This window comes from Pararge aegeria, chromosome 25 (genome assembly GCF_905163445.1).
Source record: "Pararge aegeria chromosome 25, ilParAegt1.1, whole genome shotgun sequence".
Lineage (NCBI taxonomy): Eukaryota > Metazoa > Arthropoda > Insecta > Lepidoptera > Nymphalidae > Pararge > Pararge aegeria.
In genome coordinates, this window is record NC_053204.1 from 1,016,068 (window position 1) to 1,033,847 (window position 17,780).

Consider the following 17,780-nt stretch of genomic DNA (forward strand, 5'->3'; position numbering starts at 1 on the left):
TATTAAATATATGCATTAAAAAAAAAAAGAATAAGAATAAAGGATAGGGCTTAATTGCTTTTATTGCACATCCAAACCTTCCTTGCTACAACCATGTAACTTCTTCTTTCTGTGATTTTCCAAAGTAATTTTAGCCTTGAATTTACTACCACACACATTACAGACAAATTGAAAATCTTTATGATAATGCTTTATATGTGTAGATCGCTGCATAGATGAAATGAATGTAGCATCACACTCAAAGCATTGATAAGGTTTTTCTCCGGTATGTAATCTTGAATGGATTGTCAGACCTTTCTTTGTACGAAATCTCTCATTACAAATAGCACATGAGAAGTTTTGAATGTGTATGTTTTTTTATGTGAGTGCTCAGTTGACTTTGATAGCGAAATCTCTTGCTACAAAAGTCGCATATGTATGCTTTGCCATTCCCATGCTGAAATGTTATGTGTATTCTCAAAGAAGTTTTTCGACAAAACTTTTTGCCACAAATATCACAAGTGAATTGCGCCTCATTCTGATTCTTTCTCTGTTTTTGTCCACATATTTTTAAATGTAGGTGTGTATTAAATGTTTCCTTTGTTTTGTAAACACGTTTGCAAATTTCACAAGTGAAACTAACTTCATGGCTTAGTTCATGGATTTTTAAATAATTATAATTATTAAAAGCTTTGCCACACTTGGCACACATTGCATCCAGATGGCACTCTTTTCTGTGCTGTTTTAAAATCGTTGTTGATCCAAAGAGTTTTGGGCATTTAGGACATTTAATAGTTTTCGGAGCATGTAGTCTTTTATAATGACTTCTAAAATTTGTCAAGGTATGGAAAACCTTCAAACAAAGTTTGCATTTTACATTTCTTGGGCCATCTCTTTCACACATATCTGCTAAAGTATTACGGTTACTCTTCTTATGCATTGGACTTCTACTTCGCTTATTGTTCATATTATCATAGTCATTGTTACTCTCCTTAGGTTTTTCTAAGACTAGTTCAATAGAAATAGTGTTTTCATCATTATATTCATCTGAATAAAGGGTTTGTAGCCTCAGTTTAGCAGCTTCTACAGTATTTATGTTGCATTTAGTATCATAACAACTTTGGAACTTCGAATCTTCATTCAATAAATACATTGTCTTCACACACTCTAAATTTTCGTCTAAAACACTATCCATGTTATGCATCATTCTATGGAAATATTCATAATTATTTTTGACCATTTTTATAAATAAATAAGTTGAAAAAGCTGATTCAGCACATTTTTGACATATGTAGTTATTTAAAAAATCACCTGAAATCTGAAAAATCATTGTTAAAATAATATGGAAAAATTTAATTGTTTAAGCTCAAATGTTGTTATTAATCAGTAAATATAATATATTTAGATTTTTCTTTTTAAACAACTATTACCATATACAACTGTATATGGTAATAGGTAATTTGCACTGACTAACAGAACCAATATATTAATTGTTTTCGGGGAACCACATGATAATAATAAAACCAATAGAGGTAAAGTGTAGCGAAGGATAATATAAAATTCTTGACAAAGAAGTTTTATCTATGTTGCTTTGTTGTACTAAGCTTTTATTTAACTATTTTGTTTCCTTTCACGACTTAAGAATAATTCAGAGAGGACTTTGCAATGGCCCGCAATGGTTCAATACTAAGGTAGCAATAAACAATCAAATAAAAATACGTACATCTGAAGCGAGTATAAAGTTTAAAATTTCCCTAATACTTTTATCACTTTCGCTTTCGAAAATAACTTTATCCGTAACACGTAAGGAATTTATTTCGTCGCCAATACTTTTGAAGCATAGGGTACAGCAACTGCCTTTTGTTTTTAGCAAAGTTTGTATTATATTTTTTAATAAACGCTTCATTGTTTACGATTTTGAAAAATTCAATTCAATTCAATTCAATTCTTGTTTATGGCTTTTGTCTGCGCCAACTGGGCACAAGGTACTTCGCCAATGTCTTGTAGATGAAGAAGGCACGAAGGAGATTGATCGGTGAAACTAATGAAAAGTTAATTTTGAATTTGTACCAAGAAATAGTTGTTATTAGCTAGTTAGCTCTTTAACCTAAGGACACAGACAACACATGCATATATATCTTACACGGATATTTTTTGTACATTATACTTTAATTTTATTACTTACTATATATTTACATAAAAATCTACAATAAGGACTGAAAACAAACATTAAAAAACATTTAACACTCAAAGGACGGGGGACTTTGGGAGGAAGAATGGTGGGATTATGAAGGTTAACTCATGTTTCTTGGGACGTAAACTTTTACAGTTCCACTGTAGCAGGGTTATTGGGCCCATTTTGGAGTAGTTTAAAAAGTTGGCTTAAGTTTTTGGCAACGTTGGGCGGTAAGGGAATTTCACTACATGGAGCGACAATACTAAGTAGAAATTCGGAGATAAACTCAAGCATTTTACCTTGGGAGGGAGGGTTCTCAACATTGTTGTTGAGAGCGCATCCATTAGGAAGGGATGAGGAGTAATCACCGACAATAGTCTGAACAGCTTTTTTATCGTAGCCCTTTGCTAGAGGAGCTCGGGGACGAGGAGAGCGGAAAACTGTTTGCCGGTAGGAGGTTTTGGAGGAAGTTACATTAGTAGGAGTAAACATTTCTTTTGTTATCTCAGCATAGGACCTGCGGACAGGAGGAAACTGAGATGATGCTTCAATGTAAGATTTATTATTCTGAGACATGACCATTTTAATAGATTGCTGCCTGGAGAATTCTGGGCAGTCTTTATCAGTAGCAAAATGACTACCAGAGCAGTGTAAACATGTAGATAATTCCTTGATGACCAAACATGAGTCACCTGTATGGGGCTGAGCACATCTGTAGCATCTGGGCTTAGATCTGCAGATTGTTTTAATGTGGCCAAAACGGCAGCAGTTCTGGCACTGTATTGTTGGAAGTTTATATGTTTCAACTGGCAGTGAGGTGTGGTATGAATATACCTTAGCAGGAAGCATTTGCCCCCTGAAGGTTAGGACAACAGATTGGGTAGGCACCCAAGTGATGACACCCTCTGTGACAGATTTTCTGTTCAGTCGCCTTGATTTCAGAACCTCACCACAGCCAGGCGGGAGCTCTAGCGAATCAACAAGCTCGTCCATCGACCAGTCCACGGGAACTCCTTTCACCAGCCCCATTCTGGTTATGTTGTATGTGGGAATTATAGCTCTATATTTGCATAACTTCAAAACTGGACTAACCAGAAAGTTGTTGGCAGCTTGGGCAGAAGTAAACTCTACAGTAATTTTGTTGCGGCCTATATTTTTGACGCCGTCGTGGATAATTGAACCAATTTTGTGTTTGTGCAAGAATTGACCGAAATTTATAGCCCGTAATGACGCTCCAGAGGATGGGTCCTCCACTTCCCGTGAGACTTGGACGATAAAAGGCCCATTATCATCGTCAGAGTATGACTTGGCGCCTTCGGTGAAGGAAGGATGTATGTAAAGGCTTTGAACGGATGGGTTTACCTGAGTAGGATCAGTTATAGTTTTTTTGGCCGCATATACGTTGGTATCCTCTCCTTGTCGTTTGCGAGACGAGGCTGATGCCCCCGGGTCGGGCGGCTCAGGAGGTGTATCTAGATCCATTTTACTGGAAACACTATAACTACAGACACATAATAAATATTTAACCAACACCAAATACGGTTAGATTTATACGAATATCACCAATAACAACTATTTCTGCTGCTGTGTAAATTCACATAAAACACCGAAATTACACCGGAATCTCACTAACACGTGTGCACAAATTGACAGGCCAAGTTACAGTTCAATATAAACAACACCAAATCCTTTTCAAGACGAGTTTACAGTAAAATCAAAGAAAAATTTGAGAAAACCGCGTCCGCCATGTACGAAGTTTCCCGCCGAAAAAACATTTTGAAAAATTAAACACTTCTTTTCGTAGGAAGGCTTTATAGGTGCACAGAGCACAAATATTTTATATTACGCCAATGTCACGAGAAACTTAATAATAATAAAAAAAAAAAAAAAAAAAAAAGAACCATAGTAATTGAACTAACCTTTTCTTATTTTTGACATTTGACCACAGATAAACAAATAAGACTATTGTGGTTAAAGGTAACCAAAAAACTTATTTTCCCAAACGATAAAACTGCAAAACATAAAATATTCTTCATATGCATATAAATTTCTCAATATTTGGGGCTAAAATAGGGATAAACAATTTTCGAAAAGATACTCTATGGTTCCAATTTAGAATTATTCCGAATTTGATGTAAAATGGCGTCTTTTTGAGCAGTTCTCAGTTATTGATGAATTCTTGAACGAAAACTACAAAGTTATAAAAGCGCGCGTATTATTTAATATTATTTGATTGAATGTGGGCAGTTTGCTGTGTTTATTTATTTTATTCATATTCTCATCATGAGTGAGGAACCGAATTTGAGTATTATTGTTTCTAATATTATTAGCGAAAATCCCTACAGTCATTGTAGGTTATGCTTAAAAGATCTACCAGATCACTACGTTCGTTTCGATGACCAAGTCTCTTTGCATCCTGAGGCAGGAACTTTTCAACCTTTAGAGGAAATTTTGACCAAACTTCTAGGTGAAAATGTAAGTACCACTAAAATATGGTAAATATCTTTTAGCGAATAATAGTCTAATAGTAGGTAGCGAGAAATTCCAGAAGCCACTTTAAAATTTTGCATGTTATCTAAGTTTAACAATTTTATTTTTACAGATTTGTGATGAAATTACTGGAATTGACGCTGTTTGCCCGGACTGTGTCACGCACGCACTTTCAGCGGCCCTTTTTATGGAGAAATGCCAGAAATCTGTGTATGTCATAAACCAAGTGTTTGAAAACCTCTCAAAAACTCTTAGTTTTGACATTAATATTAAAGATAGGAACAACACCTTGTATTTATTATTTGAAGATTTGGAAACAAAAGCTCTAGTGGTTCAAAAGGATAGAAGAAAACAAAATGTTAATAGTAAAAAGCGTCCATATGAATGCCTTCTATGCCATATCTATTTTGATACTGTATCAGATTTAAAAGCCCATAACCTTTCTCTACATGATATTTTCACATGCGAGACCTGCTTGGAAACATTTGAAAATGATTCTGACTTAATAAATCATGGAAGCAATAATCATAAATACAAATGCCCAGAATGCGCTCAGTACAGAAGTACGGAAGAGGGGCTGCAGTCCCACCAAAACATGATGCATTCTAAGTATGTCTGCAAGGAGTGTGGGAAAACCTGCCAAGGTTTAGACAAACTACAAATTCATGAAGAAAAACACAAAGTAAAAAATGTATGCCCTAAATGTAGTAAAACATATACAACAAGAGAGTTTTACGAAAAACATGTTAAGTTATGTCTTGAGAACTTGATCGACCCTCACCCAATAAGGGGTAGTATGGAAAAGTTATTTACATGTGAGAAATGTGATAAAGCTTACAGCACACCTGGTGGTCTCAGAGTTCACGAAAGATTTGCTCATGGCAATGCAAAGCCTCACGTTTGTAAGGAGTGTGGGAAAAAATTCACTGCACCAAGTTATTTGAAGGTGCACATGGTTAAACACACAGGGGAAAAGAATTTCAAATGTGACATTTGTAATAGCAAATTTGTTTCTAAAGAAGCATTGTTGTACCACACTAGACGTCACACTGGTGAGAAACCGTATAGTTGCAAAATTTGCAATGAGCGATTTGTGAACGCCTCTGCTAGAGCTGAGCATATAAAGTTCAAACATGTAGGTCCAACATTAATGTGCGAGATTTGTTCTCGGAAATTTGTAACTACACATTTCTTAAAGCAACATATAAGTAGACATCACGATCCTACTAGCAAATTGTACTATGGGAGAAATATGATACCACCTAACTTGCCTGTTGAACAAAACATGAGAAGATTTATTGTTGAAACTTAATAAATATGTATAAAACTTAACCTTGACCTTAACCATTATTTGGAAATTTATTAAAATTTATTGAACTTACGGGCTATGATAAGATCACATCATACTTAATATTATTATGGTGGAAATTTTGACTGGACTAAGAAATATCTAGGATTCATTATAATGACCTTTTTTGTTTTTTCTTTACACAGATGATATAATGATTTAGATAAAATGTATGTGAAGTTATTGGTAATCATCAATTTAAATAAAAACACTTTCATGAAATCTGTTTGAACGCAAAAACCATGGCATGCATCTTTACATGACTAACACTGCAGGACTTTGCTTCAATAGCTTATCAAGGTATAACAAGACTCCCACTAAAGCTACTATTATATAACCAACTTATAACTTGGTTTATACCCTTTGTTAAAGGTTATTATCATCTCTCTTCTCTCTCAAATAAATGGATAAATAAAAATAAATAAAAATAGCCTTTATTCTCTGACTAAATACATTTTTGGTTATACACTACTAGTTACTAAATCTATTATTTAATTAAGTTATATTTATTCCTAAAAAAATTGTAACACCAGCGCGCTTAGTCAGGCTGTCCTTGGACATAGGCCTCCTCTAGAATACTCCAGTGTGCTCTGTCTCTGGCTATTCTGCGCCATCCTTTTGGCAGGTCATCTTCCCACCTTTTTTGTGGCCGTCCTTTTTTTCTCTTGCCATCTCTAGGGTACCAAGATATAATTTCTTTAGTCCATTTTTCTTTCGAGGATCTAACTACATGGCCAGTCCAGCGCCATTTTAGCCTCTTAATCTTTCTGGGGACATCCGTTACTCCTGTGGCCTTCCTAATTTTCCTTATGCTCCACTTGTCTTTCAGCTTAATATTCAACATGCTCCTTTCCATTCTATGTTGGCATACTTTGAGCTTCTGTTGGTGAGCTTTCGTTAATCCCCAGGTTTGACATCCATAAGTGAGGATTGGGAGAATACACATGTTATATACCTTGGATTTGGTTGACATTGGAATATCTTTGCTTTTTAGTACTTCTTTGAGTGACCAGTATCGAGCCCAGCTGTTGTTCACTCGCCTTTGCAATTCCTTGTCCATCTGCATGTTTGGTGAGATTATTTGTCCTAAATAGACATATTCGTCCACATATTCTATCTCTTGGTTGTTTACTTTTATAGTTTGTTTATGCCTATTTGTCATAACCTTCGTTTTGGAAGTGTTGATGGTGAGACCTGCTTTCCGGCTTTCTGATGCTAGTTGGTTTAGCATTTCTTGTAGAGTGTCTGGGTCATCGGTAAATAGCACTAAGTCGTCTGCGAATCTCAGGTGTGTCAGTTTGCATCCATTTATATTAATTCCTAACTCTTCCCACTGTAGATTTCTAAAAATTTCTTCTAGCACAGCTAAGAAGAGTTTAGGAGACAAAGGATCTCCTTGCCTTACTCCTTTCTTTATTTTGAACTCCTCTCCAATTCTTTCCAACTTCACTTTTGCTGTGCTGTTGCTGTATATATTTCTAATGAGTCTGATATATTTATTTTCTATTCCTTGACTGGCAAGGGCTTTATATATGTAGTTGTGAGAAAGGGAATCGAATGCCTTATTGTAGTCTATAAATGATATATAGTATGATTTACCATACTCATTATATTTTTCAACAACTTGTTTCACTACATGTATGTGGTCTACTGTTGAAAAATCAGCTCTAAAACCCGCCTGTTCTCTAGGCTGTTCTTCGTCTAACCTTTTAGTGAGCCGGTCTAAGATGATTTTAGAAAATATTTTATAAATTGTTGTCATTAGGCTTATTGGTCTATAGTTGTCCATATTGTCTCTGTCCCCTTTTTTGTGAATTAGCACTATAGTTGACCTGGTCCATTGTTCTGGAACAACTTCCTTGTCCAAGATGTTATTGAATAGGTTAGTCAGTGGGCCAAGCAAAATGTCTAATATCCCCTTTAGCAGCTCGCCGGTCACTCCGTCCTCACCAGGGGCTTTATAGTTTTTTTGAGATATAATGGCTTTCATGGTTTCGCCTTCTAATATATAAATGGATACATACTATATATTATTTAGAGAGCCAAAATATGACCAGAACATGTCTTCATTCTTCTTACATTAAATAATGTGGTTTTAATAAATAAAAATAAAACAGACTGAACATACGCCTAGGAACTAAAAAGCAAAAAATACTTGTTTCTACCGACGATCTAATTAAATTTTAGAACATAAACGCTACTATTGTGACCTAACTAGGTATGATAGTTATGTCACAATAGTAGCGTTATTATATATTATTTGATATATAATAACGAGTCCCTCGCGGACTTTTTTATAGGTAATAATGAGTACTTTATTCATGTAGTACATATTTTTTATGTATCATCAATACTTCCTTAGCAAAAATTTGCTACTTTGGGTTATTGTAAATTTTTTAATAAAAGCTCGACTGATTTCGATAAAATTTAAATGGGACCACATGGAAAGTGTGCCTGTTAAAAAAAAAAAAAAAATTTCAAATCGGTTCGGCAGTCTTCGCGTAATCGGATAACATAAAAAACAAAATATTCCGACGAATTAAGAACCTTCTCCAGTTTGAAGTCTGTTAAATAGGAATTGGCCACAATAACGAAGGAGATACAGATACTGCAGGTACTAGCAGCATCGCTGCTGACGGCTTTTGCACAATCTGTATTTGGCCCTATATTACTGCAACTGACCCAAAAGAGCCTTAAAAGATAGGACCTATCGGCATCTATTATAACTCTTAATCAAAGATTTAAGGATCGTATACATTACGAGAGTATTATAAATGCAATTAAGCAAAACAGAGGCTCTAAAGTGTTCGCGAGTAATTTTCAATCGGCTAAGCCAGTTGACTCGTCGGAAGACCAACAATAGTAATCTTAGTTCTGCCAACCCTGAGATCTTTGGTGAGGTTGAGAACTTCTAACTTCCGCCTTTTGGGGATTTGGCCCAAGATCCTGGAGGGAAATTGAACCAACTCTAGCGATGATATCCGGACGCTGGTTCGCTTTTCATATATTTTCTGGTATGGATAAAATTATTGTTTTACTTTAATTGTAAAAAAATTTTTTTTTTTTTTCTTGCCTCTACAAGTTAGCTCTTGACTACACGGATTACTAAATCGCTTAGCGGCACGTCTTTCAAAATTCAAAAAAATTCAAATTTCATTTATTTCAAGTAGGCCTAATATAAGCACTTTTGAAACGTCAAGTCTGTCTGTTTGTAGTGATTCTACCAGGTCTTTGTCGGTAGGGTGGTGAGTAGCCACGGCCATAGCCTTCCATCCGACTAGGACAGAGAAAATTGAATTCCCCAACTGCCGGAATCTAACCTGGGACCTCCTACTAAAATTCACAGCGCTCACCGTTGTGCCAGGGATGTCTTTCAAGTTCAATCAAAACTTTTAGTCTAGCAGTCCACTTTAGTATGTATAAACACCAAAAAAAAAAAAAAGAAACGCCATGGTAAATAATATACTTATTTTTCTGAAATAAATTATTTTACATTAAAAAAAAAAAGAATAAGTATACATTTCTAAGCACACAATAAAAAAGTATACACTTAACCCCTTACATATAATTACCGAATTGGATATATGATTAGCCGAGTAGGAGGAGGTACTATGTCAGATTCTGTGATATAAAGTTTACTACTTGGTTTGAAATGTCTTTTCAAATGTTTTCGCTTTTCATGGAGGGTTACAAATTTGGCATCACATAAACTGCACTTATGTGCTGGTTCAAAATGTTTCCTTTTCTGATGTTCCAATCTTCTAGATGCAGAGAGAAAGCTTTCATCACATAAATTACAGGGGTACGGCCGTTCACCAGTATGTAGACGTATATGATTGGTTAAAGACTTGGATGAAACAAATTTTCCGCCACATTTTTCACAGTGGAACTTTTTTTCCTTTGTGTGTTTCACAATATGATCATTGAGTCTACTGATAACATCAAACTTTTTGTTACACCACTTGCAGCTGAGAACTTCCCCAAATCCATGTGCTGTTTTCATGTGAGATTTTAAACCATTTTTTGCTTGATAATTTTTTTTGCAGATATCACAAGTATAAGAAGCTACATTTCCAATTTTTCCACAATACTTTTTGTGTAATTTGAAATATTTTATGTTTGTGTATCCTTTGTTGCAATAAGGGCAAGTATTTACTTTATGATGGTCCAAATGAAATTTTAGAGCTTTTCTTGAAGGAAGCTCAATTTTGCATTCATTACATTTTATAGGGACATGGTGTGTTCTCAAATGATGTTTTAAAAACCTTTTTGTACTGAATTTTTTTAAACATTTTTCACATTTTAACTTTTTGGGGTAATGTACCCTCTCTGCATGCATTTCTAAATAACTCTGCATACTAAATACTTTTGTACAGTAAGTGCACTGGTGAGTTTCTTTGTTGTGGAACCTCATATGTTTCATCAATAGGAAATTTGCTTTGAATGTTTTTCCACATTCCTCACAAACAAATTCATCGTTTTCTTTCATTTTCTTGTTGTTATAGGATTTTATAATTTTATTCAAATTGACTACAGTTTTTTGTTTACTTTTAGCAGTGCATTTTTGGTGACTGGCAAATAAATCAGTTTTATCTATAATAGCAAATGCACTTTTCATATTTTTCAAATTTAGTTTGTCTGACTGTGTTAATGTGTCATCAAGGCCTTTTAAAATAATATTCCATTTCTTGTTTGTGAATTCAGTTAGTCGTTGAAAAAGGTATGAATTTATTAGAATTGTAGAGCAGTTGCTACATACAACTTGAGGCAGAAGAGGTTCTTCACGAATCTAGAAACAAGTTTCATATTTAGATACTATTTAAAAAAAAACTTATATAAGTTATTAAATAAGTTGTGGTAGCTTAATGATTTCAGTCTCTTGATCCTAAGGGATTAAGGATTCAAACCCTGGTTGGTTGTATCTATCATCTATAAAAACCTGGGCTATAATTTTTATTTAGATTTAATTTTACTTTTAAAAACATTCACTACAGTATGATGAATTAGAAGTAGGACTACATTGGAATTTTAAATTTGCTTTTTTTGTGTTATATATAAATAATGGGCAAACAAACAAGTAGGCCACCTGACGGTGATCACCCATGAACATTGCAGCACCAGAGGAGCCACCGATTTGTTGCCAGCTAATGAGGAATTTCTTCATCATGTGGAATATTTTCAAAGAATAATTTAGAAGATCTTATCAAATGGTAAAGATTTTTAAAGTTTACTTGTAGACTAATTTGGTAAGTCGATTCTACCAAGTGTAAGAAATTATTGCTTAGGAAAATGTGTGTCTAGCTTCCAGTTTGATGTAAATAAGAATTGTTCATTATGATCATCCCATACATAATAGTGTACCACAAGCTAATATTACATAATATGTACGCTGCTGGTCCATACAGGACATTAATGTCAACCATCAGTGAGCACATGTTAGTGATAACAGTTGGCTTCTTCTTTTTCTCAAGAACAGTTGGCTCAGCTGCTCCCCAAGGTACAGTGGAAGAGATAATACCAATTTCCTTCGTAGAGAAACCCTATAGCTAATTTATGTGCATTTATACATTCTAATATTAATATTTTACTTACGCCTAGCTTGGCTAATATAGCATTATACGATAATGAATCCCGGCAATAAGTTGTCTCAATTTGTACCGAGTTTACCAGTGTAATAGCTCCTTCCTCTGATTTTATCACAGATAAACATAATCTACACAGTTTATTATTTTCACCACACAAAAATTCTAGTGCTGATAAGGTACACTGGTCAAATGTCTCCATATTTTTATAGTAAGTATATTATGATCTTATTATTGTAAATTGTTTTGTTTAGCTAAACCTCATTCACCTGAGCTTTGTTGTTTCACTTTGACATCAAACTCACAGACCGCTTAGCTAGATATATGGAGGGTAGAGGCAAGGAGAGTCATCTGTGTATATGAAAAAGTGTCGTCAAAATGTATTAAATTAGGATGGCGCCACATTTGCATCAGGGTAACTCTTAAAAGAAGCGCCAAATATAAATATTGTTAGAGTAGGCTTGAAAAATAAACAAGGTAAACAAGGAAGTAAGGTTATATTTACCACAATATTTTGTACTACGTAAGTTGTTGAAATTCTCAATAATTAACTACTTTAGTCGATAATGACATTAAATTTTTTAACTCGGCATACTTCAATTCATCTACGATTGCTACATTCATACCATACCCTGTGCATCCACCAGCGCCATTGTGGAGGATTTTTGAACTGTTATTTAGCGCATACACTGGACACTTTTTCAACTTTTCTCCCATATAAGATGACTCTCCTTACCTCTACCCTCCATAATTAATATAAACATAATATGTCACTTGTCTTCTTCTTTTGCTTTTTTTGGCTATGTCACTCTACGGTCACTGCACTTTATTTACTATGGCTATAAGGCTGCGCGCTCTAGACTTTTGAGGTCTGTCGGTAGGCCGATTATTACACCGTGAAGATGTTTATATCCAAGCAGAAAAAATGACTAGTTAGTGAGAATACCTCACAAAAAGTTGTTATGCTGCGGCTATTGAAAGAATTCCCATAACCACAGAAAGCAACGTGTTCCTCCGGGAGGGAGATATAAGTAAGTCTCACTTGGCATGTTTCTTTTCATTCCATGGCAGAACTGAGAACATAATCCAATTATTAATTATTATCTGAATTATTAATCTAAGGCGATTAACAAGACTAGAACCCAGAGCCAAAGACAAATCTACCTATTAGGAGTAGGACTAGTCTATGCTGTTGACGTCATGGTCAATAATAAATTGAATTGAAGAACACTTAAAAATCTAAATACACTCAAAATAAACAGGATTAATAAAAATACGAAATAAAACATTTCAAGCTTATGTTAAATTCAGTACAAATTTTATAAGTCGAAAGGTGAAGTATATTCTGTATCTGGTACTTATTTTCAATGTTCGTATAGGTAGTCGTATTGGTCTGATCTGAAATTTAATCTTTGAGACTTTCGCGCATGTTTTCTCTTACTATATGGTATCGTCACTCACGTACAGTAGTGTTTGAAACTAGAAACACTATAATGACAATAAAATGCACAAAGTGTGCCCTGTTGACAAGTTAGCCCTTATATCCACAGTCCCTTGCAGAACCTTGAAATATTTAAGACTTTAAAATAACGATATATGTCTCGTAGATATGTCATCCCAAGTACACGGTATTAAATGTAGTATTTGGTAATTCTTAGTGTTGATAATACATTTTTCCAGATGGCCGTGCACTTCCCACTTACTTTACCTGGATCAACTCTTCAAGACAAACATCGTAATTTGAACTCTTTCGTCAATGAGATTTTTAAGAAGAATATCTCGATCCAAGATATACTTCAGCAAACAGAAACTTCACCTATTGATCTAATTTTCAAAATTGATGTTGCTTCTAAATATAGAAATGTTGAATATATTTTAGAGAATCTCAAAAACAATGACATGTTGTATGTAAGCAGGTCATTAAAATGCTTCTGGATTTTAGAGAATGAATATTGTGACATAATAAACCCTGAATTCCTGGAGAACAAGTTATATCCAGAAATGATCAAACCAGCTGTAAATAAAATGAAACATTTTGTTCAGCTACATTTGAAAGACAAAGAGAGGTGCCAGGAATTCTATAATTATTACAAATCTAGCTTTGATGACGCATTTGATTTCTTTAGGCACTGTTCCAATGAATTTATTACAACTGAATTTCCAAATGTAATAGATAAACTTTCCTACAAACAGTTGAAAATAGTTTATGAAATCTGTCCATCAACTTGTAAGCTTTACTTTGAGATAATACCAACCAGCAGGGCAGCACTCAAAAAATTCACAGATAGTTCACCAAAATACTTCAACTGTATTAAAAGTATACTAAAATACGATGGCAATACATTTTTGGACATTGTTGAAAAATATTTTGACTCAAGCACATTTGATGCCTATGGCCCATCAGTAACTGAATATATAATGAAAAATTATAGAAACAGATTTGATGCCAAGAGTGAATTATATGCAACTTCCATTCTAAACATCAAAACTATTGCAGCTAATATGACAAGCGACCAAGCTAAAGAACTTATACTCAAACTTGCCAGAGCAGAATATTTGGACTATTGGTTTTCGTACAAGAGAGTTGAACCTTTAATAAAACGTTTAAAATTAGAGGAAAGGTCATCTTTTAAGAAGCAAATCTTTGTTGATAAAATAATCGAGAATAAAGTTAAAGAATGGCCTTACCCTAAACCTACACCTTTAGTTCTAGACGTGGAGCTGGAAGAACATGTTTTTACAGACATTCAACATGAGCCATATGAATACGAAAATCATTACTTGGGCATTGGTATGTGCTCACAAAGGTTAATCAAAAAATCTGCTAGGTATTGCAGTTATGCAGAAGATTGTTGTGAAATAATTTCTCAGGGAAAATCTCCTCTGGACCAGTTGTTTAACCGATATCGGTTTATCGGCTTCGAGCAAACTTTCTACGAGCTCAACAAAAATTTATTAGCTGAAAGTACGATCGAAGGGCGACTCAATATGATGCTAGTTCTCGTTAGCAAAAGCGGGGGTGTTCCTGAACAAGTGGAAAAATTTCTGAAGCTTTTGGTTGAAAGACATAAGAATGAACCAAATACTCTTCGAGCTGCGGTTATTAGGTCTCTTGTTAAACGTGGCTCTGCTTGGCGCTTGCCTGAAAATGTGTGGTCGCTATTACTACAATTTGGCATCGACATAGGGCTTGATGGCGCTGAAACCGAACTAGTTTGCCGCGAAGGTCTACACGCTGTTATTTTACGACACATATTAGCTGACGTGACGATGTCACCAACTTTGCTTTCTGGGTTCCTTCGCCAGTTTTGTACTTTTTCCGAGTATAAACTGAGTACTGAAGAAAAAAAATTAGTTGCTAAACGTTTACCTTTGCTTATATTGCCTTCAGATGCGAATGCATTTTTAGACACCCTTGTTGAATACAAGGTCTGTATAAAAGATATACCAAATGCAGAAGCAGAGCTTCTAAAAGGGGCAAAAACCGATTCGAAACTAGTAGCAAGACTATACAAAGCAAAAATATTACGTCGTGAGCTTTTCCATGAAACCTTTGCTCTGAAACAGAATAATGCTGCATACATCAACGCATTGCGACACGATACCTCTCCTTTGGAGAATGGTAAGAGCTTTGCTACATTGATCACTAAAGAACGTTCAAATCACGATCGATTCCTAAAATCCCTATATATATATTTCGGTGAACCGGGTGGTTTAGCCGAGAAACATAGGTTTGTATTGGAAGAAACATTCTTGTCAAACCCAAAGTATTGGTTTGCTCGTCCGTTATCTTCTCTTTTAAGTAATGAGGAGGTGCTAAATCGTATTGCCCAATTTGAGCTGGTTAGGCCACAATCTAAGTGCCAGTTTCTGATGTCTACAGGAATCAGAGCTAATGTTCACATGAGTAAACCACCTGTAGACATTGATACTTTAGATTGGAAATGGATAGGTGCTAAGGCAGTTGCAAACAAGGTCTTCATTTGTAAGAAAAATGATCAGCAAAGATTTATAAAGAAGCTACTAAAATGGCGTCGCACAGCTAGAATTGCAGTGCGATTATCTGATAAGACACCTTCTGCTGTCGAAACTTTTATTGATTTCTGTTCGTTGCGACCTTTAGCTGCGTTAAAAGTAGGTTTTTCAGTATATTTAACTAAAGAATACATCGAACTCACAATATGGAATGCTATGAAAACAATAATCCAAACTAAAGACCTTTCTCAAAAGCAGAGGTTGTTGAGAAAGTTATCGGATCCTACGACAATCTCGAAAAATGTCGTGGCCGATTACTGGGTGCAAGTGTTTAATGTCTTTATGAAAATGGATCACAAGCAAGCCATGCCTATGCTCTGTCATTTAGAAAACGTTCAATATGATGTAGACCCAAACTTTATCAGAGGTTTACTAACAAAATTCATTGAAACTAAATTAAATCCAAATACATTTTCAAAGGAGGAAGATGATGATAATGACTCTAATAACACAAAATGCTTGTACGTTAGAATCATCGCTAAACATCTACTTCTGTGTAAATCTGAAAACGAACAGCAAGATGCTATCGAAAAGGTTTGTCACCCCTTTTTCGATGCCATAGAAGTCCTGTTACAAAAGGTGGAACTGACAGAGCATTTGATTAAGCTGCTAAAAGATTTAATTTTTTCGTTGAAATTCAGTAAAGTGTTTCTGTCTGAGCAGTACGTGAATTGCATGCCAGTATTTGAAATAATTCTCAAAAGAATGCATAAAATTTTACCCATTGAAGAGCATTTTATTAAATATGTAGATATACATCTCACTATGTTGTTTTATAAAACTATAAAGCAAGCGAGCAAATTGAAACCTGGTATTTTTGATGAATCTAAAAATAGAAAAGAAGCTTCAGAGATCGTTGGTCGAATATTTGGTAACTACATTGGCCATGAAATAAAGGAGCTCGTTAACAAATACTTTAAGTCTGTAGTCGATTTATATAAAGTTCCTTTGAATAATTATTTAAGGGACTATTTCCATTTTAATGAAAGCAGAGAGGTTTTGGTCACTTTTGTGGTGAAAGGCCTTTTGGAAGCCGACTCAACCGAGGCATATATTTTGGCGGAATATATTTTCCAAAAGGAACAAACGTATCATATATCTGAACCACATCACGCTGAAATATTGAAGACATTGAAAAACTGTAAAGAAGATGAAGTCAAACTATTCCTATATGCAGATGTTCTTTCAGTGCCTTGCATGTGACAATACTCATGAATACACTGAAAAACTGGAATTGGAATAAATAAAATCTCATAAATATTAATTGTTAAACAATTACTCATTGTAAAGTCAACATCTCCTGAGGATGCTCCGTAGCGAAACGTGCGTAGAGGGTACATTGCCGAAGATCTGTTTGGTGTGGCGTATAAGGATTATTATGAGGACATTATAAATTACACCATACAGATTCTGTATTTCTATCGCACTTCTGTATTTAATTACTTTATATTTTACGAAATAACTACCGACAACGGTAAGGTATCGCTTGTTGTATTCAGTGAAATCCTGCTGTCAAGTCGACACTTCAAGATTTTCACGTCGCCCGCGTGTGATGATGCCAAATTTAAATAGCGCTCTTAACGTTTTCGCATCAATTAGTCAGTAAAATTACTATTTGGCCGACTGCTTCAAGAAGCAACGGAATGTATAAAAAAAGAAATTTCACTTGTTTCGTAATTTTTTTAAGTCTCACTTTTTCAGAAAATGAGTACCTAAGTTTGCGACTAGCCCGAAACTGAAAAACCTGCACAGTATTTAAAGTTAATGTATAGGAGATTCGTACAAGACCGCCTTCAAATAATTAAAAACAGCAGCTCGTCTCATTCTATCTATTATTTAAATGAAGCAATAAAGTTTGTAATTATGTTATGTTTCATCATCTTTATTTTTAAACTGAAGGACTACTGCTAAACGTAGGTCTTTTGATGGGATTAACACGCTACGATGTCCGTCGCTTTTATCCACCCTGCGACTCGTCTTATGACTTCAATGTCCAAGTCGTCCACAGTCCGTCAACGCTGCTATTTTCGCCCCAGACCCCAGGGTCGCCCTTCTAGCACTAACCCCGACATTCATCGGTTCTCAAAGCGCCCCGCCCACTGTCACTTCACTCTAGAGATATTGACGTAGCTCAACTACTTCTAAAGTACTCCTCTTCTCTGAAAGGCAA

General features: G+C 35.0%; 4 protein-coding genes across 5 annotated transcripts; 2 read left to right on the forward strand and 2 right to left on the reverse strand.

The window, feature by feature from the left end:
• Nucleotides 1–130: 130 nt before the first annotated feature.
• LOC120634803 (zinc finger protein 136-like) lies at nucleotides 131–1,899 on the reverse strand. Of its 2 annotated transcripts, none has more exons than XM_039905612.1 (2): nucleotides 1,703–1,899; nucleotides 131–1,290 (listed from the first exon to the last, which is right to left on the reverse strand). In XM_039905612.1, exon 2 carries the CDS (start codon nucleotides 1,217–1,219, stop codon nucleotides 317–319), a length of 903 nt encoding a protein of 300 aa, XP_039761546.1. In that variant the 5' UTR covers nucleotides 1,220–1,290; nucleotides 1,703–1,899; the 3' UTR covers nucleotides 131–316. The 2 variants fall into 2 exon arrangements, with proteins under 2 accessions (XP_039761546.1, XP_039761545.1); XM_039905611.1 differs by having other exon boundaries at nucleotides 131–1,297.
• Nucleotides 1,900–4,161: 2,262 nt separating this feature from the next.
• Nucleotides 4,162–5,983, forward strand: LOC120634802 (zinc finger protein 664-like). Its single transcript, XM_039905610.1, has 2 exons — nucleotides 4,162–4,630; nucleotides 4,758–5,983. Exons 1-2 carry the CDS (start codon nucleotides 4,439–4,441, stop codon nucleotides 5,955–5,957), a joined length of 1,392 nt encoding a protein of 463 aa, XP_039761544.1. The 5' UTR covers nucleotides 4,162–4,438; the 3' UTR covers nucleotides 5,958–5,983.
• A 3,522-nt stretch (nucleotides 5,984–9,505) lies between these two features.
• On the reverse strand, nucleotides 9,506–11,834 carry LOC120634801 (zinc finger protein 624-like). Its single transcript, XM_039905609.1, has 2 exons — nucleotides 11,586–11,834; nucleotides 9,506–10,782 (listed from the first exon to the last, which is right to left on the reverse strand). The coding sequence occupies exons 1-2, from the start codon at nucleotides 11,775–11,777 to the stop codon at nucleotides 9,562–9,564; spliced, it is 1,413 nt and encodes a 470-aa protein (XP_039761543.1). The 5' UTR covers nucleotides 11,778–11,834; the 3' UTR covers nucleotides 9,506–9,561.
• Nucleotides 11,835–12,772: 938 nt separating this feature from the next.
• Nucleotides 12,773–16,950, forward strand: LOC120634821. Its single transcript, XM_039905645.1, has 2 exons — nucleotides 12,773–12,908; nucleotides 13,256–16,950. Exon 2 carries the CDS (start codon nucleotides 13,256–13,258, stop codon nucleotides 16,811–16,813), a length of 3,558 nt encoding a protein of 1,185 aa, XP_039761579.1. The 5' UTR covers nucleotides 12,773–12,908; the 3' UTR covers nucleotides 16,814–16,950.
• Nucleotides 16,951–17,780: the final 830 nt, after the last annotated feature.

Bases quoted from the DNA above. Each gene is read 5' to 3' on its own strand.
- LOC120634803 (XM_039905611.1), bottom strand. From the start codon at position 1,885: ATGAAGCGTTTATTAAAAAATATAATACAAACTTTGCTAAAAACAAAA. The intron at 1,298-1,702 runs GTACGTATTTTT...ATGATTTTTCAG, and splicing joins ACTTTATACTCGCTTCAGAT to ATTTCAGGTGATTTTTTAAA.
- LOC120634802 (XM_039905610.1), top strand. From the start codon at position 4,439: ATGAGTGAGGAACCGAATTTGAGTATTATTGTTTCTAATATTATTAGC. The intron at 4,631-4,757 runs GTAAGTACCACT...TTATTTTTACAG, and splicing joins CCAAACTTCTAGGTGAAAAT to ATTTGTGATGAAATTACTGG.
- LOC120634801 (XM_039905609.1), bottom strand. From the start codon at position 11,777: ATGGAGACATTTGACCAGTGTACCTTATCAGCACTAGAATTTTTGTGT. The intron at 10,783-11,585 runs GTAAGTAAAATA...ACTTGTTTCTAG, and splicing joins CTATATTAGCCAAGCTAGGC to ATTCGTGAAGAACCTCTTCT.
- LOC120634821 (XM_039905645.1), top strand. From the start codon at position 13,256: ATGGCCGTGCACTTCCCACTTACTTTACCTGGATCAACTCTTCAAGAC.